This window comes from Pseudochaenichthys georgianus, chromosome 13, assembly GCF_902827115.2.
Source record: "Pseudochaenichthys georgianus chromosome 13, fPseGeo1.2, whole genome shotgun sequence".
Classification (NCBI taxonomy): Eukaryota; Metazoa; Chordata; class Actinopteri; order Perciformes; family Channichthyidae; genus Pseudochaenichthys; species Pseudochaenichthys georgianus.
Genome location: NC_047515.1, coordinates 40,445,165 through 40,468,278, shown reverse-complemented (window position 1 = coordinate 40,468,278; position 23,114 = coordinate 40,445,165). Strand labels below are relative to the sequence as shown.

At 40.7% G+C, this 23,114-nt stretch overlaps 2 protein-coding genes across 2 annotated transcripts; both read right to left on the bottom strand.

Annotated features, from left to right (window-relative positions):
- Positions 1-205: 205 nt before the first annotated feature.
- Positions 206-2,100, bottom strand: LOC117457062 (transcription cofactor HES-6-like). Its single transcript, XM_034096930.2, has 2 exons — positions 2,044-2,100; positions 206-525 (listed from the first exon to the last, which is right to left on the bottom strand). Exons 1-2 carry the CDS (start codon positions 2,081-2,083, stop codon positions 260-262), a joined length of 306 nt encoding a protein of 101 aa, XP_033952821.2. The 5' UTR covers positions 2,084-2,100; the 3' UTR covers positions 206-259.
- A 9,600-nt stretch (positions 2,101-11,700) lies between these two features.
- Positions 11,701-18,428, bottom strand: LOC117457767 (transcription cofactor HES-6-like). Its single transcript, XM_034097995.2, has 4 exons — positions 18,156-18,428; positions 17,037-17,132; positions 13,786-13,858; positions 11,701-12,270 (listed from the first exon to the last, which is right to left on the bottom strand). The coding sequence occupies exons 1-4, from the start codon at positions 18,216-18,218 to the stop codon at positions 12,023-12,025; spliced, it is 480 nt and encodes a 159-aa protein (XP_033953886.1). The 5' UTR covers positions 18,219-18,428; the 3' UTR covers positions 11,701-12,022.
- Positions 18,429-23,114: the final 4,686 nt, after the last annotated feature.

Genomic DNA, 23,114 nt, shown 5'->3' with positions numbered 1-23,114 from the left:
ATCTATGCAATAGCAAGCAGAATAGTTTAGTCTTAAAATGCCCTTATAATATCAAATAAATAAGCAGTTAATACAATAAATACACACAGAGATTAATAGGAGCCTTCTATAATGCAGGCTACGAGAGGTCGACTTCTAAATGGAAGTACTGAGGAATCATTATAGCACATCCACAATAATCATAATAAACCACCGGGAACAAAAACTGCCCCACGTTTGTCTTCTGAGCAGTATATCTATAAGATACATAACGGATACATCAACCATCCAGAGGGTCACCAGGGTCTCCACATCTCCAGGTCTCCTCTGAGGGGGGGAGAAACCCCGGGAGAGGAGCATCATTTCGGGGTGAAGGCGGCCCCTCCTCTTTAGATTTGGGCAGAGATTTGAGGAGGTGTTTGAGCAGGCGAGAGCCCAGAGATTTGTCCATCCACTCGCAGGTGAGCGCCATGTTGTGGACTTCATGCATGCACTGGATGTAGCCTGTGCTGTACTTCTGCTGAGCCTCCAGGTCTAACGTGGGGTCTGCAGGGGGAGAAAAGAGGAGGGGAGTGAGGTTAGAGCAGCCTCTAGTGGTCAAAGTAGAGAATGCATGCAGTCAAATATAGAACTGAAGGGATGAAAGCCCTCTTTTAATGATCACACATACAGAGCGCACAGCGACCCATCCTAATAGTAGGAGCAATGGGAGTGAGGGGGGGGGGGGGGTGTCCGGTGCCTTGCTCAAGGGCACCACTCCAGGGCAGAAGGTGAACTGGGACCTCTCCAAGTCAGTCCACACTCGCAAATTGTAACCACGACTGTTGCATTTCAGTTTATTTTATTTATTTCAATGTCTTTTATTTATGATCTTGTACTTGTGTTTTCTATCATTGTTATATGTCGAGGAAAAGCCACAAGTACAATGTGATTTTTCTGTTTTGTTTCTCCATTATGTACAAACTTAAACTAAAGTGGGGGTAGGGTAAGAATGGAGAAACCAGCTCGAGTGTGCTAGAATTTGAAAATACACAACCGGAAAAAATCTTTTTTCATTTATATCTTATTTTACCTGGTTAACATTTATTCATTCATGCATTTTTTTTAATATCTCCAGTTTCAAACGATATTTTTGGTTTACTGTCCTATAGAAATGTGAAAAATATGCAGCCGAAAAAAATCTGCCTCTTCCTTCAGACTTCCTCACAGAGCCCCTCCTCCAACACATACGAACGCGCACGTGACCAATGAGGGCACGAGATAAGTTTGTGCCCAGATGGAAGGCTGACAGGCACGTAGGCCATCCAGTTATCTGACCCGCGCCGGCTCAGATGATTGGTCGTGCTTTTTACAGCGCCACGGCTTCCACAGATGATATTTATTTATGTATTTATTGTCAAAGCATTTAAGATATTCATTGCTGTCGGGATGTTAAGAGCATGCCATGGAATATAACAAGTGTTTCTCAAGTGAATTACCGACCCCACCTTTAACTCAATAAAAACTCAAGTTTAAAAAAGATGTTATCAACTGTTACTTCTTTCCCACCAGGAAGCTGCTGCCCCACACAAAGCAGTCTTTGAACATCTGGTTGGAGATTGAAGGTCAACCCTTTGAGAAACATATCTGAATCAACATACCCAAAGGACATGATATAGTATTGTTTCAATATCCACAACCATCAACATCAGAATCAAGTTTATTGCCAGGTACATTTACACAGAAGGAATTTGCTTTGGTGAAAATATAAGGAAATAAGTTGTAAAAAAATAGCATGATATTACAATTTTTACATTAAAAGAATAAAGACAAGTATTTACATCAAGCATAAATATACAAAAGAAGCTAAAAAAACGTAATACAATGAATATATTACAATTGAAGGGATCCCTTAAGTAGCGACAGGGTCCCATGATTTAATATATATTATAAATGTACATATCTTTCTTATTTCTGCAACTTCCTTGAACCATTTTGTGTACTTTACTTTGCTATATTATTCTGCATATGACAAATAGAGCAGTTCAAAGCTTTGAATCGTCACTTTGAACACATGTTTCTTACCGTGGCTGCTCTGGATGTTTTGCAGATGCTTCACTGTCATTTCCAAATGTCGGCTTTCTCCAGTTTGGATTGCTGCGGAGAGATGAGAGCACGAAGTTAACCCGAAGTTAACCCTGACCCAGACTCCATTGTTTACAGAAGATAAGACACATGGTGTAAAGTCACTAATTACATGTATTCCGTTACTGTACTTACGGACACCTTTGAGATACTTATACTGGGTGTCTGATTCTGTGGAGGAGGGGGGGAGAGGGGGGAGTAGCTGGTGGCTTACTTTTGTTTATTTGAGAAAACAGTCAAGTCAAAGTTTCAGTTTGTGTGTACAGACAGAGATCGAAATACCGTTTCCCACAATCCCACAATCCCGAACACAAAAATACAAATATATATATAGAAATATGTATTATATATACCTATATATATACACAATCAACAGACACACTTATACATATGCACACATAAATAAAAGCACGACAATCAATATATACAGAACTGTAAATGTGCGAGTTGTAGTAAGGCCATTAAAACAAAACATAAAACACACGACATACAAAAACAGAACGGGAGAAATGATTGAGCGTGTTAGGTGTTGTCTTGTAAAGTAGGACATTTCAGATAGACAGTAAACAACCCTAAAAAATATGACATTCTATCAGAGTAGAATCGACCTATCGTTAAAATACCACAAACTATCCTGTATTCCCTCTAAATAAGTTGTAGCTGTCATGTGACACCATTATTTGTATAAGTAAAAGTCTACATGATGCCAACCAGATTACTAAGAGCAATTTATTCCTGCTTTATTTAAATAACCTTAACTTTACGCATTTACCTGGATGCTGCCATTGCAACCACTTAAATGTATCTTGTGACCCCTGATGGGGCCCCAGGTTAGTAACCCCGGCTCTCGGCTCCAGGTTTTATTTTAAATAATATCAAGCCCTATAAGCAAAGGTATCCAGAAATTACACGACGAAGACATTTGAATTAGTTCTGCTTCTACTACGACCCCTAAAATGCATCATGCGACCTCTTAATGGGAACTTGAGCCCAAGCTTAGTAACAGCAACCCTCGGTTCCAGGTTCTATTAAGATTTTACCCCTAGAAAAGCAAACGTATCCAGGAATTCAGTATTTCTGCTTCTCCTACACCCCATGAAACTAATCTTGTGACCTCTTAATGGGGCCACAACCCCCATGTTTGGAACCACTGCTCTAGATGTTAAGGTCTGAAGAAATAAGAGGATGCCTTTCAGAGTAAAACAGTGTCAGCTTGTAAGGCTTTAACAGCGCTGTGCAGACCTTGGCTTCGGTTCTTCAGCACCTCCTCCACCTTCTTCACCGTCATCTCCAGCACCTCTGCGTGCTTCTCCGTCTTGGAATGAAGCTGCGCGGGAAACACAAACGTTAGAAAGTCCATCAGAAAACCCTCCCCTGAACCTCGGCGCCAGGTGACCTCAGGTGAACTCACGTCCGAGTCCTCCAGCAGTGTGCGCAGCTCCTGCAGACTCTCGTTGATGCGAGCTCTCCTCTTCTTCTCCACCAGAGGCTTCCTGGTCTGAAAACACAGAAAACACAATCGGATGTCCATTAATCGTCAGAAAGTGGCGACATGTGGCTCAGTGGATAGTGCACTGGACTTCGAATCAGGTCGAGTTCGAGTCCCACTGCAAATTTCTCCTGTGGGGATTGTCCACAGTCCTGAATGTATGTAAGTCGCTTTGGATAAAAGCGTCTAACAAGTGACGTGTAATGTAATGTAATGGTAAAATGTACAGTAGTGCAGCAGAGAGGAACGTGCAGATATACGGCAGCAATAAAACAAGTAGACCAGCATCTCAAAGAAAGAGGTAAGATACAATAAATCAAACAATACATAGCAGCATTAGGAAAGTGAGCATATTAAAGTAAGTGAAAGTAGTCGTGATTAACTTAAAAAAAAAGTAATATTGGATTGAATAAGCTTTGAATATTTGGACTTAATCTATTTTAGGAATCAATAAATGTTATTGAGGTTAAACTATAACGTAATGCACTACAGACGGTCACCTGTTTAACTCGAGCGTAAAGCCACATATGTCCAAACACTGGACATATGTGGCTTTAATCAATTGTAAGCAAAATGAAAGGTGTATAATGCACAGAGCATTGGTATTTCTCATGTTCAGTATTGTGTGGTGTCGACACACTGTGGATTAAATTAACTGAGAATCAATACACGTCATTTCCATTCAACTCATTGATTTACGGAGTTCATCAAGTGCATAAAGCAAAATGTGTCCATATGGTTGATTTTGAAGAGAAGGAGCAGACGCAGCCAGCATTCATACATGACAAAAACAGTGAACATTGTTATTTCTCAACAGTGTTGTTAAGTAAGAGCCATCAAAGACATACACTCACAGATTTGTATACGATATGTTGGATTGAATTAGCTGTTAGAATTATTACTCGTCTACCCTGCAGTATACAAAGTCATTCAAAACTAGCTGCACCTTTGAGAACACTTTAATATTAATCCATTATAAAACATATATTATTCTGGAATGGAACAATCTGCACCACTCTTTCACTTTGTTCATTTAAGGTATATTTCGATGATAATACTTTACTTGTACTGTAACAGAGTATTCCTACACTCTGGTACTTCTACTTTCACTACTACTGAGTGAGTACTTCTTCCACCTCCTTGGCGCTAACCTCTGCAGTAAAAGCATTGCAGCTTCACCGGCGGTGTTTGTAACAAGTGCTTGAATCCCAAGTGTCTCCAAATAGCGCCTGATCATTCCTTCATTACTCCGGGGTTAGGTACCTTTCGTCGGCTTTCTGGATCCCATAGTAGGGACTCCTCGTCTTCATCCATATCCAGTTCGGAGCTGCTGGGTCGAGCCGAGGGGGCCATGTTGGTCTGATCTGAGGCTCCTTGTTCCAGAGGAGCAGCTGGCAAACGGAACCGGTTAAAAAAAAAAAATCGACAACAAGCTCTCAGGCAGAAGCGAAGAGCCCTGTGTTTATTGTGCAATCCTAGTGAGACGTGCTGCCGGCGCTGGGTGTCTGTTGTTAGTATTTATAGGGGCTTATTAACATGTGAATGGGGGCTGAGCTGCACAACAGAAGCGCGCGCGGCCGCAGCCAATCAGCGCGCGCTCCCTTTGTCTCCGGCCAGCCCCCGGCTCGCGCCCCCAGGGGCTCCCGGGCTTTAATCTCACAGGCTGTTGTGTCAAGGCAACGACCACTGCGTTTTTTTCTCTCTTCACATCATATCAACTGTGTGTTTCAAGTTTCAAGGCTTTTATTGTCATGTGTAGGACATAGCTACAGTGTGGTTGTGACAATGAACTTAGGTCACAGGCTCCTCCAACAGTGCAACACAATAAAACAGATAACATATTATACAGGTAAATAAAAATATTAAAACAGAATAGAAAGCGCAGAATAGTCTATACAGTGATTGGAATATTGATGAGTTGCAAACAGATGAATGTGATGTGCTTCCAAAGGCATGATCGTGCAGGATAAAACCATGGCATCAAGGTTTTAATAACAGTGTAATGTTGCCATGGGGTTATTCTTGTATTAAAAATAGCGGTATGTTTGGTATCATGTATGATTTAGTATTCATATCAAGTGCAATAATACAGCTAGTGGGAGAAACGTCCTTTATTTGTGTTTACAATTTGATTGGCTCCTTTTAACACTTTTTTTAAATGTTGCTAGTTCTTATTTATTTATTTAGTTTGTGTAAATTATTGTGACATGTGATTTTTTATTTTGTGAGTACTGCATGCTTTTATTTGTATTAACGTGTTCTTGCCTCTTTTAGTTACTATATGTAGTCAAAGTCTACTATTGTTACGTTGCCTTTTATCTGCACTGTACCTTTGCTGTTGTAATGCTGTAAAAATAACAAATAAGAATAAAGGATTTCTGATTCATTATCCAAACAATGGCTTGGTATTTATTCTTATTTCACAGTTTTCTGACCACGTTGACTTCCTGAACTTTTGAAAGAACATCCATAACATGCATCTCTATCTGCAATTTATATATCAATATTCCAATTACTATTCTGCACACTTTCTATTCTATTTTATTTACTTGCACTATTATCTGTGTTATTGTGTTGCACTGTTGGAGGAGTCTGTGACCTAAGATGTAATTGTCAAAACTACACTGTTTGACAATAAAAGCCTTGAATCTAACAGTAAATATCTCCCCCGGTGTTCCCCCTGCCCGACCGCTTCCTCTTCCTGCGGTCCTCCGTGTCTGAGCCTCAGCAGATTTACCCGCAGCTCTCGGATGTAACGCGATGCCTTCAGTTGGCAGCTGCTCGTCGTGGCCCCTCGGATCCAAACTGAATCAGCCGGGGGAATTAAGGGCCCTTCTCCAAAGAAAGCGACAGGTGTTGCCCTGCGTCTCGTTTGTTCTCCGTTTGTTTGGTGACTTCTGATTTGTGTGCAACTGCATTCTCACGTTCAGCTCTGCTGCTCCAGAGCGAGGTCTGACAGCATATGGCTACACCCTATCTGTATCTTCTGGATGTATAAGCATGCACAATATGAAGTGGTCATATCCAAAACAACATTAGGACTGCTGAGAATTAAATGATGCTTCTTGTGGTGTCCGTTTTGGACTTTTTGCTTTTGGATGTGCTGGTTTTGTCCTTTACGCACAATGGCTATGTGTTTATGTCTAATAAGAGCACCCTGCCCTCGTTATAATTAGTGTGCTGTACACTGTATTATCATGCAAATGACCCTCACAATAGAGCAGTTATGTCTGCTTGGAAAAGAAGACCACAGGCATCCGTCCAGGACAGGTAAATGCAACGTGGTAGACTAAAGTGTCCTTTTACGCACATCATTTGCGCAAACACAAACACCACAAAACTCCAACGTCCTGAATGCAGGATGAGTTTCAGACTTTTGAAGTGGAGGCTTTTGGCACGTCGCCACTCCCAGATCGCTGCTCCAGATCATTAATGGTGTGGACTGTGGAGAGCAGCTGTCTGGCTCGCTTTTGTTGGAGAGCTGCGCTGAGGGACAGCCCCCCCCCTGTCCCTGTCCCTCTTCAGACCCGCCGCCTGGCTCCATGTGGCGGCCAATCATAACGACAATAATAGCAGGAGAATGGACCATATGTACGTTTTCACTTCCCGAAACCCCATGATGAATTACTTCTTTATTAAAACAGAAATGTACCAGAACGCTTGCTTTCACCACGGATGACATCTTGACGGTTTTGTGCAGATGGAAATGGCTACGAGGGAGAAGTGCTCCCGAACTCTGGTTTAAACCTCACTGATGTGTCCACCCCCCTTATTTTTGTATTATAGTCTACCAGCGACCACTGACTATAACACAGTGTCAGTGTCTCCTACATAAAAAAACACACATGCCCAATCCAGTCCCTGTCAAACATGACTCAAGGTCGACCTTGAAATGGAGGTCTTGTCCTTTCAGGAACAAAACAAATACCATTAACTGTAATAATTGTGTTAATTACTTCTGTGCAAATTCACCTATTTACAAGACGTGATATTAAAGGTTCTCTTCCCCCAAATCATAAAAAGTGCGTCTGATGTATGTGGTAATGCTGTTTGAGTTTGAACAAGAGATGATGCTTCCTGTCACCATAAAAATACAGTAAAGGCATTTAATTTATAGTGAGATGAGATCTGAAGAACTTCACAGCAACAATGTCTTGATTAGATAGGAAAATCCATCACTTCCCGTCGAACCGTTTTCAATTGGAACTACTAAAGAAATAGTCCCTCTGGAAATAGTGAAATAAGATCAGGTGCAACAAATACCATAATTGATTGTTCTAGTGTTTCAATGCACAGCCAGGTTCAGTCATCGTTCATTGGATTTCTACATTTCTGGTCAGACACACCTGGGGCGGGGGCGGTGAAGTCCTCAGGGACTTGGCTTGGGAACCAGAAGCTCAACAGTTCAAGTCCCAGAAAGACCAAGTGCTACCGAGGTGTCCCTGGGCAAGGCACTGTTCCCTGGGCGGCGTACACATAGCAGTCCACTGCTCCTTAAGGCCCGGACACACCAAGCTGATTTTGGCCGTGGATGGGCGACACAACAGTCGGGGTCCGTCTGTGTCAGTTCTTTGGTGTCAGCTTGGTGTGTCGGGGTCTTTACACCAGGATGTGTCGAATGCAGAATGTACATTTCCCCTCTGTGGGACTGATAAGGGTATCTATTAAATAAATCATTAAATGATATTCTCCATTGTATTGACACCACTAGAGGTCAGTCAGGAAAATATATTGCTAAATAATGTGTGCACTGGCCCTTTAATTGAAGCTACACTTTTACAATGAAGACTGAAAAACATGTTTAAATCCTGACCAGTTTTAAGGAGGAACCAGTCGAACCAAATGAAGTTTGTAATCAGTTAATGTTACTGAGGGGAAAAAAATGGAGTTAGCTAATTAAAAATGTTGTTGATTACAAAAGGGTTACATACAAATATATATAGTTGTTTTCGTAAGAAGCTTATATGTAAACATATATTGTGGTTCTTTCTGATTCAAGGTAAACATGTTGTGCTCCCTCTCTCTGTTTCTTATCTATATCTACACTGATCAAAAATATAAACGCAACACTTTTGTTTTTGCTCCCATTTTTCATGAGATGAACTCAAAGATCTAAAACATTTTCTATATACACAAAATAACCATTTCTCTCAAATATTGTTCACAAATCTGAAAAAATGTGTGAGAGTGAGCACTTCTCCTTTGCCGAGATAATCCATCCCACCTCACAGGTGTGGCATATCAAGATGCTGATTAGACAGCATGATTATTGCACAGGTGTGCCTTAGGCTGGCCACAATAAAAGGCCACTCTGAAACGTGCAGTTTTGCTTTATTGGGGGGGGTCTGGGGGTCCTAAAACCAGTCAGTATCTGGTGTGAGGGTTAGGGTTAGGGGTAGGGGTAGGGGTAGGGGTAGGGTTAGGAGTAGGGTAATGTTGTGAATCGAGTGGCCCATGGTGGTGGTGGGGTTATGGTATGGGCAGGCGTATGTTATGGACGACGAACACAGGCCACTCGATTCATTACCCTAACCCTACCCCTACCCCTAACCCTACCCCTTACACCAGATACTGACTGGTTTTCGGACCCCCCCAGACCCCCCCAATAAAGCAAAACTGCACGTTTCAGAGTGGCCTTTTATTGTGGCCAGCCTAAGGCACACCTGTGCAATAATCATGCTGTCTAATCAGCATCTTGATATGCCACACCTGTGAGGTGGGATGGATTATCTCGGCAAAGGAGAAGTGCTCACTATCACAGATCTTTCAGATTTGTGAACAATATTTGAGAGAAATGGTTATTTTGTGTATATAGAAAATGTTTTAGATCTTTGAGTTCATCTCATGAAAAATGGGAGCAAAAACAAAAGTGTTGCGTTTATATTTTTGTTCAGTGTAATAGAACTGCTCGAGTCTTGATAGATTGAGTGGGAAGTTCATGAGATCTTTCTAGAGGGTTATCAAGAATAACTTTTATCCAATGACCTTTCCCCTCTCTGTCTGTGTCTGTGTCTTCTCTTGTTCCGATGAACCCAGCCAAACCTTTCTTCTTGTCTTGTATCGATATCTACGCCGGGATCCGGAGTCGAGGCTGATCCTCTTGCTGCAGTCCTGTGTCCTGGATCCTTTATCCTGAGTTCTGGATTAAGTCGTGGACTTCGGGTCGTGGCTGAACCCGTCTCTGCGGTCCTGCCTTGGGTCTCGTCTTGCTGCTTCCCTGATGGCTTCCACAGGATTGTAGCTGACATCCTCGTGGATTCATCTTCTCATTACAGACACATGCATTTCCTATCATTCGGTCTATATGCTGTAAAATGTATTATCTCTTGGATTTACACACGGCATCTATTGCACGTCTGTCCGTCCTGGGAGAGGGATCCCTCCTCTGCTGCTCTCCCTGAGGTTTCTCCCATGTTCCCTTTAAACTGTGGGGTTTCTCTGGAAGTGTTTCCTTGTACGATGTGAGGGTCTGAGGACAGAGGGTCTGAGGACAGAGGGTGTGAGGACAGAGGGTCTAAGGACAGAGGGTGTCGTTTTTCTCATACTGATATTCTGATCAATCTGTGTTGTTGTATTTGCTGTAAAGTGTCTCGACTGTAGGCTATTTTATTTTATGTACAGCACTTTAGCTCCACCAAAAATCGTTTATAAATGTGCGACATAAATAAAACTTGATTTGATTTGATGAACTTACGATACAAGTTTGACAGTATTCAGTGTTAAGGGCTTTGTTCTTATTTGTTGGAGTATTATTTTAGTTCATCCATTTAGACTTCCACTACCACACAATAAACTCTGGCATATATTCAACATGTATTAGTGTTGAAGCTCACGATAGCTACCAGACAGACATTCAATAACAACATATTCTTCATTGGAAGACGGGTAAATAAGAACATTAAAATGACTGAAGCTTCAGTTTCAGGATCCTGTTTTCATGCTTTCTGATTGGCTGTCATGATCGACTGAATCATTTGCACAGAACAGAGCCATTGTTGATGTCTGAAGAAACACCTGAGCGTTTCCTGTACTTTACCAAGTCAATGTTGTGGACGCATTTTATTATAGAAATTGCTCAACGTAAAGGTTTAAAATAAGAGTTTCCTGCTGGCTCACAGACACACTGTTCATTTTATTTTCATTATGCCACACACACACACACACACACACACACACACACACACACACACACACACACACACACACACACACACACACACACACACACACACACACACACACACACACACACACACACACACACACACACACACACACACACACACACACACACATACCATGTATACATCACTTCAGGGGACATTACATTGACTTACATGCATTTCCTGGAGACTTATCCTAACCTTAACCATAACCAACACATGCCTAACCCTAACCAAGTCTTACCCTAAAATTAATGATCCCCCTCATGGGGACCTCCAATTTGTCCCCATAAGGGCGGCGAGTCCCCACACGTGACTATGTAAACAGAAGTAGGTCCCCACAAGTATAGTAATGCTAGTCCACACACACACACACACACACACACACACACACACACACACACACACACACACACACACACACACACACACACACACACACACACACACACACACACACACACACACACACACACACACACACACACACACACACACACACACACACGTCCTGTTTGAAGACAAAACACAGATAACATCTCAGATTAGTTTCCCACCCGTCAGTCTGACATGTGTTGCCGGACAGGTTGAGCGTATTGACTGAAAACACCCGTCTGTCTGTTGTACAGTGAGACTGAACCGCCCAGTGTTTGCAGCTGGAAGTATATCAAACTAATACCCCAATAAGGAGGCACCTTGAGCCTTTGGATGTCATTGTGAGAGACCCCTAAACAGTCATTAGATGATATCGATTCAAAATGTAGGTCCAAAGATATTATGCAGTTGTTTGACTGTGTATGTGTGTATTGATCCATATGATACTATAATAAATATCCTGAACCGTTTGGATGTGATTCCCTGACCTTCTGTACTGCATGGCTCATAAAGCAGATTTCTAAATGAACACGAGACATGATTTTTCACAAAGATGAATAAAAGCTTTATTATTATTGTCGTTCGGGTTAATCCTACAGCAAAGGAGGAATACATAAACATCTATGCAATAGCAAGCAGAATAGTTTAGTCTTAAAATGCCTTATAATATCAAATAAATAAAGCAGTTAATACAATAAATACACACAGAGATTAATAGGAGCCTTCTATAATGCAGGCTACGAGAGGTCGACTTCTAAAGGGAAGTACTGAGGAATCATTATAGCACATCCACAATAATCATAATAACCACCGGAACAAAAACTGCCCCACGTTTGTCTTCTGAGCAGTATATCTATAAGATACATAACGGATACATCAACCATCCAGAGGGTCACCAGGGTCTCCACATCTCCAGGTCTCCTCTGAGGGGGGAGAACCCCGGGAGAGGAGCATCATTTCGGGGTGAAGGCGGCCCCTCCTCTTTAGATTTGGGCAGAGATTTGAGGAGGTGTTTGAGCAGGCGAGAGCCCAGAGATTTGTCCATCCACTCGCAGGTGAGCGCCATGTTGTGGACTTCATGCATGCACTGGATGTAGCCTGTGCTGTACTTCTGCTGAGCCTCCAGGTCTAACGTGGGGTCTGCAGGGGGAGAAAAGAGGAGGGGAGTGAGGTTAGAGCAGCCTCTAGTGGTCAAAGTAGAGAATGCATGCAGTCAAATATAGAACTGAAGGGATGAAAGCCCTCTTTTAATGATCACACATACAGAGCGCACAGCGACCCATCCTAATAGTAGGAGCAATGGGAGTGAGGGGGGGGAGGGGGGTGTCCGGTGCCTTGCTCAAGGGCACCACTCCAGGGCAGAAGGTGAACTGGGACCTCTCCAAGTCAGTCCACACTCGCAAATTGTAACCACGACTGTTGCATTTCAGTTTATTTTATTTATTTCAATGTCTTTTATTTATGATCTTGTACTTGTGTTTTCTATCATTGTTATATGTCGAGAAAAGCCACAAGTACAATGTGATTTTTCTGTTTTGTTTCTCCATTATGTACAAACTTAAACTAAAGTGGGGTAGGTAAGAATGGAGAAACCAGCTCGAGTGTGCTAGAATTTGAAAATACACAACCGGAAAAAATCTTTTTTCATTTATATCTTATTTTACCTGGTTAACATTTATTCATTCATGCATTTTTTTTAATATCTCCAGTTTCAAACGATATTTTTGGTTTACTGTCCTATAGAAATGTGAAAAATATGCAGCCGAAAAAAATCTGCCTCTTCCTTCAGACTTCCTCACAGAGCCCCTCCTCCAACACATACGAACGCGCACGTGACCAATGAGGGCACGAGATAAGTTTGTGCCCAGATGGAAGGCTGACAGGCACGTAGGCCATCCAGTTATCTGACCCGCGCCGGCTCAGATGATTGGTCGTGCTTTTTACAGCGCCACGGCTTCCACAGATGATATTTATTTATGTATTTATTGTCAAAGCATTTAAGATATTCATTGCTGTCGGGATGTTAAGAGCATGCCATGGAATATAACAAGTGTTTCTCAAGTGAATTACCGACCCCACCTTTAACTCAATAAAAACTCAAGTTTAAAAAAGATGTTATCAACTGTTACTTCTTTCCCACCAGGAAGCTGCCCGCCACACAAAGCAGTCTTTGAACATCTGGTTGGAGATTGAAGGTCAACCCTTTGAGAAACATATCTGAATCAACATACCCAAAGGACATGATATAGTATTGTTTCAATATCCACAACCATCAACATCAGAATCAAGTTTATTGCCAGGTACATTTACACAGAAGGAATTTGCTTTGGTGAAAATATAAGGAAATAAGTTGTAAAAAAATAGCATGATATTACAATTTTTACATTAAAAGAATAAAGACAAGTATTTACATCAAGCATAAATATACAAAAGAAGCTAAAAAAACGTAATACAATGAATATATTACAATTGAAGGGATCCCTTAAGTAGCGACAGGGTCCCATGATTTAATATATATTATAAATGTACATATCTTTCTTATTTCTGCAACTTCCTTGAACCATTTTGTGTACTTTACTTTGCTATATTATTCTGCATATGACAAATAGAGCAGTTCAAAGCTTTGAATCGTCACTTTGAACACATGTTTCTTACCGTGGCTGCTCTGGATGTTTTGCAGATGCTTCACTGTCATTTCCAAAATGTCGGCTTTCTCCAGTTTGGATTGCTGCGGAGAGATGAGAGCACGAAGTTAACCCGAAGTTAACCCTGACCCAGACTCCATTGTTTACAGAAGATAAGACACATGGTGTAAAGTCACTAATTACATGTATTCCGTTACTGTACTTACGGACACCTTTGAGATACTTATACTTTAGTTGAACATTTCCATGTTATGCTACTTTTTACTTCTACTCCACTACAGTTCAGAGGTATGTATGTACTTTTACACCACTCTAATATTAAACAATATAACCAAGTGTTGAATCAGACTTTAGTTCCACCTGGAGTAAATCCACCAGCTACCCTGCAGTCTACAAAGTACTTCAGACTAGCTGCACCTCCACCAGCTTTGAGAACACTTTCATGATCAATCATTATAAAACATATCATATATATTATTCTGAAATGGACCAATCTGCACAACGACTACTTTCACTGTCGCTACTTTCACTATATTTAGATGAGAATACTTTTCTACTTTTACTTGAGGAACATTCTGAATGCAGGACTTTTACTGTAACAAAGTATTCCTACACTCTGGTACTTCTACTTTTACCAAGTACAAGATCTGAGTACTTCCACTTTTACTAAGTACAAGATCTGAGTACTTCTACTTTTACTCAAGTACAAGACCTGAGTACTTCTACTTTTACTAAGTACAAGATCTGAGTACTTCTACTTTTACTCAAGTACAAGACCTGAGTACTTCTACTTTTACTAAGTACAAGATCTGAGTACTTCTACTTTTACTCATGTACAAGATCTGAGTACTTCTACTTTTACTCAAGTACAAGATCTGAGTACTTCTACTTTTACTCAAGTACAAGATCTGAGTACTTCTACTTTTACTCATGTACAAATTCTGAGTACTTCTACTTTTACTCATGTCCAAGATCTGAGTACTTCTACTTTTACTCATGTACAAGATCTGAGTACTTCTACTTTTACTCAAGTACAAGATCTGAGTACTTCTACTGTTACTCAAGTACAAGATCTAAGTACTTCTACTGTTACTGAAGTACAAGATCTGAGTACTTCTACTTTTACTCATGTACAAGATCTGAGTACTTCTACTGTTACTGAAGTACAAGATCTGAGTACTTCTACTTTTACTGAAGTACAAGATCTGAGTAATTCTACTTTTACTCATGTACAAAATCTGAGTACTTCTGCTTTTACTCAAGAACAAGATCTGAGTACTTCTACTTTTACTCATGTACAAGATCTGAGTACTTCTACTTTTACTCATGTACAAGTTCTGAGTACTTCTACTTTTACTCATGTACAAGATCTGAGTACTTCTACTTTTACTCAAGTACAAGATCTGAGTACTTCTACTGTTACTCAAGTACAAGATCTAAGTACTTCTACTGAAGTACAAGATCTGAGTACTTCTACTTTTACTCATGTACAAGATCTGAGTACTTCTACTGTTACTGAAGTACAAGATCTGAGTACTTCTACTTTTACTGAAGTACAAGATCTGAGTACTTCTACTTTTACTGAAGTACAAGATCTGAGTACTTCTACTTTTACTCAAGTACAAGATCTGAGTACTTCTACTTTTACTCAAGTACAAGATCTGAGTACTTCCACTTTTACTAAGTACAAGATCTGAGTACTTCTACTTTTACTCAAGTACAAGACCTGAGTACTTCTACTTTTACTAAGTACAAGATCTGAGTACTTCTACTGTTACTCAAGTACAAGATCTAAGTACTTCTACTGTTACTGAAGTACAAGATCTGAGTACTTCTACTTTTACTCAAGTACAAGATCTAAGTACTTCTACTGAAGTACAAGATCTGAGTACTTCTACTTTTACTCATGTACAAGATCTGAGTACTTCTACTGTTACTGAAGTACAAGATCTGAGTACTTCTACTTTTACTGAAGTACAAGATCTGAGTACTTCTACTTTTACTGAAGTACAAGATCTGAGTACTTCTACTTTTACTCAAGTACAAGATCTGAGTACTTCCACTTTTACTAAGTACAATATCTGAGTACTTCTACTTTTACTCAAGTACAAGACCTGAGTACTTCTACTTTTACTCAAGTACAAGATCTGAGTACTTCTACTTTTACTCATGTACAAAATCTGAGTACTTCTACTTTTACTCATGTACAAGATCTGAGTACTTCTACTTTTACTCATGTACAAGATCTGAGTACTTCTACTTTTACTCATGTACAAGTTCTGAGTACTTCTACTTTTACTCATGTCCAAGATCTGAGTACTTCTACTGTTACTCAAGTACAAGATCTAAGTACTTCTACTGTTACTGAAGTACAAGATCTGAGTACTTCTACTTTTACTCATGTACAAGATCTGAGTACTTCTACTGTTACTGAAGTACAAGATCTGAGTACTTCTACTTTTACTGAAGTACAAGATCTGAGTACTTCTACTTTTACTCAAGTACAAGATCTGAGTACTTCTACTTTTACTGAAGTACAAGATCTGAGTACTTCTACTTTTACTGAAGTACAAGATCTGAGTACTTCTACTTTTACTCAAGTACAAGATCTGAGTACTTCTACTTTTACTCAAGTACAAGATCTGAGTACTTCCACTTTTACTAAGTACAATATCTGAGTACTTCTACTTTTACTCAAGTACAAGACCTGAGTACTTCTACTTTTACTCAAGTACAAGATCTGAGTACTTCTACTTTTACTCATGTACAAAATCTGAGTACTTCTACTTTTACTCATGTACAAGATCTGAGTACTTCTACTTTTACTCATGTACAAGATCTGAGTACTTCTACTTTTACTCATGTACAAGTTCTGAGTACTTCTACTTTTACTCATGTCCAAGATCTGAGTACTTCTACTGTTACTCAAGTACAAGATCTAAGTACTTCTACTGTTACTGAAGTACAAGATCTGAGTACTTCTACTTTTACTCATGTACAAGATCTGAGTACTTCTACTGTTACTGAAGTACAAGATCTGAGTACTTCTACTTTTACTGAAGTACAAGATCTGAGTACTTCTACTTTTACTCAAGTACAAGATCTGAGTACTTCTACTTTTACTGAAGTACAAGATCTGAGTACTTCTACTTTTACTGAAGTACAAGATCTGAGTACTTCTACCCCCTCTGCCTTGAAGTAAGCTTGGCTCAGACTCCATAGTGTACTTACGGAGAAGGTAAGACGTGATGAAATACTCACATCCAGGCTGAACGCTCCGATCACAGTGTCCTTGAGCTGATCCAAGCAGTTGTTGATCCTCTCTCGTCGTTTCCTCTCGATCAGCGGCTTCCTCATCTGAACGATGTAAACATATCACTTTAGTGAAGAGCAGAGGACAACGAGGTCCAAACTGTACCCTAACCAGAGGTGTTACGTTACCAAGGACATTAAGTACTGTACTTAAGCACAACTTTAAGATACTTATACTTTACTTGAGTATTACCATTTTCTGATACTGTATACTTCTACTCCACTACAGTTCAGAGGTGAATGGTGTACTTCTCCTCCACTACATGTATTTAATACCTTTAGTTACTTCACAGATCTGGATGATTGATGTGAAATATAATCAAGTGTTGAATCAGACTTTAGTTCTACCTGGAGTAAATCCACCAGCTACCCTGCAGTCTGCAAAGTACTTCAGACTAGCTGCACCTTCACCAGCTACCCTGCAGTCTACAAAGTACTTCAGACTAGCTGCACCTTCACCAGCTACCCTGCAGTCTACAAAGTACTTCAGACTAGCTGCACATTTACCAGCTTTGAGAACACTTTCATGATCAATCATTATAAAACATCTCATATATATTATTCTGAAATGGACCAATCTGCACAACGACTACTTTTACTGTCGCTACTTTCACTTGAAAGCAGGTATTTTACTTGTAACAGAGTATTAGGTACTTTTACTCAAGTACAAGGAAAGAGTACTTTTTCCACCTCTGATCATAACAAGTGGTGTAGATTAACTAAGTACATTTACTCAAGTACTCGTACAATGTTGAGAGACTTGTGATAATGTTAACTATAAACAACACAAGCTACCCTGCAGTACACAAAGTCTACAAGTCAAACTAGCTGCACCTTTTCCAGCTTTGAGAACACAACATTATAATCTAAACATATAATATATAATATTCTGAATCTGCATAATACTTTAAGTACAATTAGATGCCAAAAAACGTGTTGTACTTTACCAGGACTTTTACTTGTAACAGAGTATTCCTACACTCTGGTACTTCTACTACAAGGTCTGAGTACTTCTCCCACCTCTGATCATAACACAGATATTGCTCGATGTCTATAAGATGTAAATACCTTTCTCTCCTCCTTGGCGCTGGGATGTCTCCCCACGTTGTGCACCGTGGATGAAGCGGTCATGTTTGCTCCTCTGGATCTCAGCTCGTCTCTAGGGCCCTCGGCGCCGCGCGGCCCTCTTATTTATCCGCCTCAATTAGCATGTGAATGCTCCCAGCTCTTTGGCTGTGGGATTTTCCCACACAGGGGCTCCCATCAGTCAAGACTGACAGGTCACTGGCTCCATTCAATAACCCAGAGACCCGGCCTAGAAAAAACACACGCTCACAAGCGACAGATGTCCAGCCTGAAACCATGCACCCCTCCCCCTCCCCCTCTTCCTCCACCCGACACAGAACAGTTTCCTCTTCTCCCATGGATGAACAAGGGTGTGCAGTTACTGCTTCACTCCAGGGAGACCCTCGCCTATTCTTCCCAGGAGCAACGTTACACTATACCTGCAAAAAGGCCAAAGACACAATAGAGCGACAAATCGCTTCATTATGTATCTGCCAGTATGGGTTTGCCAGTATGCAAGATGTGTCACTTAGCCCCAGAGAGGCTACAAGTCTGGCAACACACATAAAGACACATGCCATACTGCTATATCTTACTATATTTCATATGATTTTAAATATGTTTTAATGTTATTATAGTTTTCGTGAAATAGTGCTGTGTTTCTGTGTTTTTACTTTTATGTATGCACCACGACACCAAGTCAAATTCCTCGTACGAGTCAACCTACCTGGTGATAAACCTGCAACATTACCCTACCTGCAAAAAGGCCAATCCTTATCCCCCCCAAAAAACACAATTGACCGGCAAATCACTCGAGGATATATCTGTAAAGTATCCAAGTACTGTACTAAAGTAGCATTTTGAGAGACTTGTACTTTACTTGAGTGTTTCTTGAGTATATAAACTGAATACTTCATTCTTTAAGTAAATACTCTATATATATGCCTATACTGTATGCTTTATTGTTTGTCATTTTTTTCAATATTCAATTTTTAGCAGAAGTACAAAGCCTTTGTTTACCTGCAAAACAAAGTTCCCAATGTGGGATCAATTTAGATTTTTTGCTGCTTCACTATTTTTGTCTTGTATTTTTCTATCCTTACCAAAAACCTTAGGCAAAGTCCTTGTAAGAGAACACTTATTGGCAAATAACTGCAGCAGGAGGAGCGTCAGCCTCACTTCGTTTTGAGAAACAAACAAGGACTACAGTCAGTCTATAAAAAACAAAAACAACTTGCAGTGTGAGTCGCCAGCTTTGAGCTTTGATCACTCTCCTGTTTTCTAATGTCAGACATCTGCTCTTAACTGTTAGGAGCAGATGTCAGATTGACCAGATGACCCCCCCCCCCCCTCGCTCACACACGCGCGCGCGCACACACACACACACACACACACACACACACACACACACACACACACACACACACACACACACACACACCACACACACACACACACACACACACACACACACACACACACACACACACACAGACCCCTCAAAAGCGCGAGCCCCTGTCAGAGCCACGCGACTGCCAGGCGAGGTCGTGGGAACCAAAGCAGAACAATGGCGGCCATTCATCCAAAACCACAAGCAAGTAGCTGCAGAGAAGCTGGACTGTCCGTAGGAGGAGGAGGAGGAGGAGGAGGAGGACACAAAGCTCACCTCCGGGGGATGTGAATAAAAAAATGCAATTATAAGAATTAAAAAAATCTAATACAAATAATTTATTTATTCGTCTATTTATTTATTCATTTATTTCCGTATTTATTTATTCATGCATTTATTTATCTATACATATGTCAAGTTCCGTCCTCCATAAGTGAGGGTCTGAGCTCTCTTAATCGATCTGAAGCACTATCAGAAGCAGTCACGTGGTATCGACGGACAGCGAGGCTTCGTTTGCCATCGATGACGTCACTGGCCGATGCACGCTTCAGCCTCTGCGCAGTACGTCACATCATCACTATTGGTAACATGTATGTGTGGAGGGAGCGCCCCCTTGCGTAGTACACGCGTCCCTGTTGCCATGACACCAGTCAACCACAGGGGGCGGTAGAGTCCGCTGCAGAGACACCAGCTCAGAGACAGCGTTAGGAAACAGGAGCTGCACAACCACAAACAAGCGGAGGTAAAATAAAGCAGGTTTTATTCCAAGGAGCACCTGAGTGGCCTTTAGCTCTCTTGACAAAGCGGGGGAAACCGGAGGAAACGCCGTTTAACAAGGTACGTTGTGAGTGTGTGTGCGTGTGTAAATAAAGCCATGATTCTATTTGCAGGCACTGTGGTGTGAGGCTACTTTAGCCACCAACGGCTGCCTTAGCTACATTATCTATCGTTACTTTGCTTGTTTGACAGCTCTTAATGAGTGAAAACGTTTAAGCTGAACATAGCCTGCCGTTTGTGATGTGCTAATGTCAGGCATGGGCTTTATGGCCATAGCGCATGGATGTATAAAGAGAACTCCATGCATTCCTATGTAGTTGCTCAGTAGCGCATGAAGCCAAAACAGAGAGACGGTAGATTCAGACAGTACCCGGATGTGGGCCCATTACGCGTGCGCAGTAGAGGTTTCCTTAAGCCCCGCCTCCGATCTCAAGCTCTCTGTCAGTCAAATGAATGGAGCGAGAAAATAGATCTGGTTTCAGCTTTTAATCAAATGAAATCTAACGTTATGTATACAACACTTAACTCAAAGAGTACAACAATAAAACAATACTATCTCCTCCCCTTCCAAGATAATATCCAGACTAACACAAAGCTGTGTGAGTAAAAATGACACTTAATACCAACACAGGACTGAATAAAACGGGAATAAAATAACTATACAAATGTAACAAAAAGGAATTAAATAATAATTAAATAAAACAAAGTTATATGATGAATGGAGAGGGAAAATATCTCTGGATTCAGCTTTTTTTTAAAGCGCATTTACAACTTTTACACCCTAATGATTTAAATAGGGGCTATAAAAGTGTCCGTGCTGGGTAGTTTATTAATATATAAAACAATTACAAGCTAATTTACAGACATCTTTTTACCAATGTAAGTAAATGGGGAAAAGTCTTTTTGGGCCAAAATGACGTCACTGGAGTTGTAGTACCACCGTTTGGCCACTACGACCATTCATAAAAATCTGCCTCAACGGCCAGCGCGCACTTCCTAGCGCGAGGCCTGGCTAACGTTATGCTAACAGAGCTGGATACCAAACTGTCATTAGCAATGTCAACGTTACTTTACAAATATGTACCTTTAAAACATAGTTACTTCCCAAAGTCTATGCAGTTTTTGAATACATCTTAATAGGATTGAGAGTTTCTGTAAAGATTAGGCCCGCCGAGGCCTGCTGTGAGTCGACACACACTTCCAATTAGCACTGTTGTTTGGTGGACAGTGATTGATATATAATAGGCCACGTTTCCCTACGGATACAAAGTAAGATGTCAGGTGAAAGGGAAAGGGTAGCTGAATCACACATGTCTCTTCGGTTCTGCCGTGATGTTAAAACGCAGTGAGCAAGTGTCCCTTTTGTTAGCATTGCGTAAAGTTGGCAGGCTTCACACCATCACAAACCAGGCATGGATACGTGAGGGGCGGTGCTCTCTGTCAGACCCTGACCTACAGACCAGGTGGAAGAGTCCTGCACTGAAGACAAAGTAGAACTAACAGAGTGTAGAATTAAAAAAAGAATAATACAGATTTGTTACAGCAGCATTGTTGACAGTCATTGTGCAAGAATTACAAAAATATTCGTAATAGTTGTTAAAAACTGTAATAACACTGTGTAACAAATCACCTCTGGCTGGTAGATAAATCTCTGCCTCCATAGTTCTCTCTTCACTGTACATTTTACACTTATATATTCAGTTTAATATGTAATATTCCATCTGTCACATACTTATGTATATATAATACCCTTGCTTTATATCTGTTATTGTTGCTTTGTAAATTCAAATGTATATTTTCTACTTTCTTGTTTATTTTCTTGTCTTTTAATTGTATTGTACGACACCATGTCTTTATTTTCGTTATGCTGCTGCAACACAAACATGTCCCAAATTGGGATCAATAAAGTACTTCTTATTATTATCTTTTCTTAATAGACAACATAAAATGAACATTGACAGCATATATACTTATTCACAGTACAAAAGACATGCATTCACAACAGTGATTACACAGTATACTGTAGTAGAAGAAGTAGTCGGATCTTGTACTTGAGTAGAAGTACCAGAGTGAAGGAATACTCTGTTACAGTCAAAGTCCTGCATTCAAAAGGTAACTCAATTAAAGCAGAAAAGTATTCTCATCAAAATATAGTGAAAGTACCGACAGTAAAAGTAGTCATTGTGCAGATTGGTCCATTTCAGAATAATATATATGATATGTTTTATAATGATTGATCATGAAAGTGTTCTCAAAGCTGGTGAAGGTGCAGCTACCTACCTACCATAAAAGTACGTTCATGTTTGACTTAAATACATTACTTGAGTAAATGTACTCAGTTACATTCCACTACTGGCCTTTGTTGTAAACGCTGGTATGTAAAGTCTTCTCTGTCCAACATAACGCTGGGTTCATGTGAAAGACTTCTTACTTTCCTTTCCGCCTCTAGCCCATGTTAGCGTGAGTTGACGGTAATTATTTGTTATCAGCCACCAGCTGATCGTGAACCTGCCATATGCTTCCTTCCTATTTGCGTCAGTGACACTGATCAGAGGTAGCGAGGCGCTTCTGCATTAGTCCGTCAGACGGATTTGGCCACCTGGCAAAGTCGAGGTGTCTAGATTGATCGAGCACAATTTAAGTGCCTCTGTCACCGTGTTGTGAACCACGTTTTCTATTTCAACTCTGTCACACATGACACATCATTTACGAACGGTGGCCTGCACCGCCCACCTCGGTGCCGGTGCCTGGTTTATATTCCTGGCCACGGCGTTGCTTTCTAAATGTGGACTCCC

What these genes read in the sequence shown, in the direction of transcription:
- LOC117457062 (XM_034096930.2), bottom strand. Translation starts at nt 2,083, where the DNA reads ATGACAGTGAAGCATCTGCAAAACATCCAGAGCAGCCACG. An exon ending in AAACATCCAGAGCAGCCACG is followed by an intron (nt 526 to 2,043) that starts GTAAGAAACATG and finishes CTCCCCCTGCAG; the next exon opens with ACCCCACGTTAGACCTGGAG.
- LOC117457767 (XM_034097995.2), bottom strand. Translation starts at nt 18,218, where the DNA reads ATGACCGCTTCATCCACGGTGCACAACGTGGGGAGACATCCCAGCGCC. An exon ending in GCGCCAAGGAGGAGAGAAAG is followed by an intron (nt 17,133 to 18,155) that starts GTATTTACATCT and finishes TACATCGTTCAG; the next exon opens with ATGAGGAAGCCGCTGATCGA. An exon ending in AAACATCCAGAGCAGCCACG is followed by an intron (nt 12,271 to 13,785) that starts GTAAGAAACATG and finishes CTCCCCCTGCAG; the next exon opens with ACCCCACGTTAGACCTGGAG.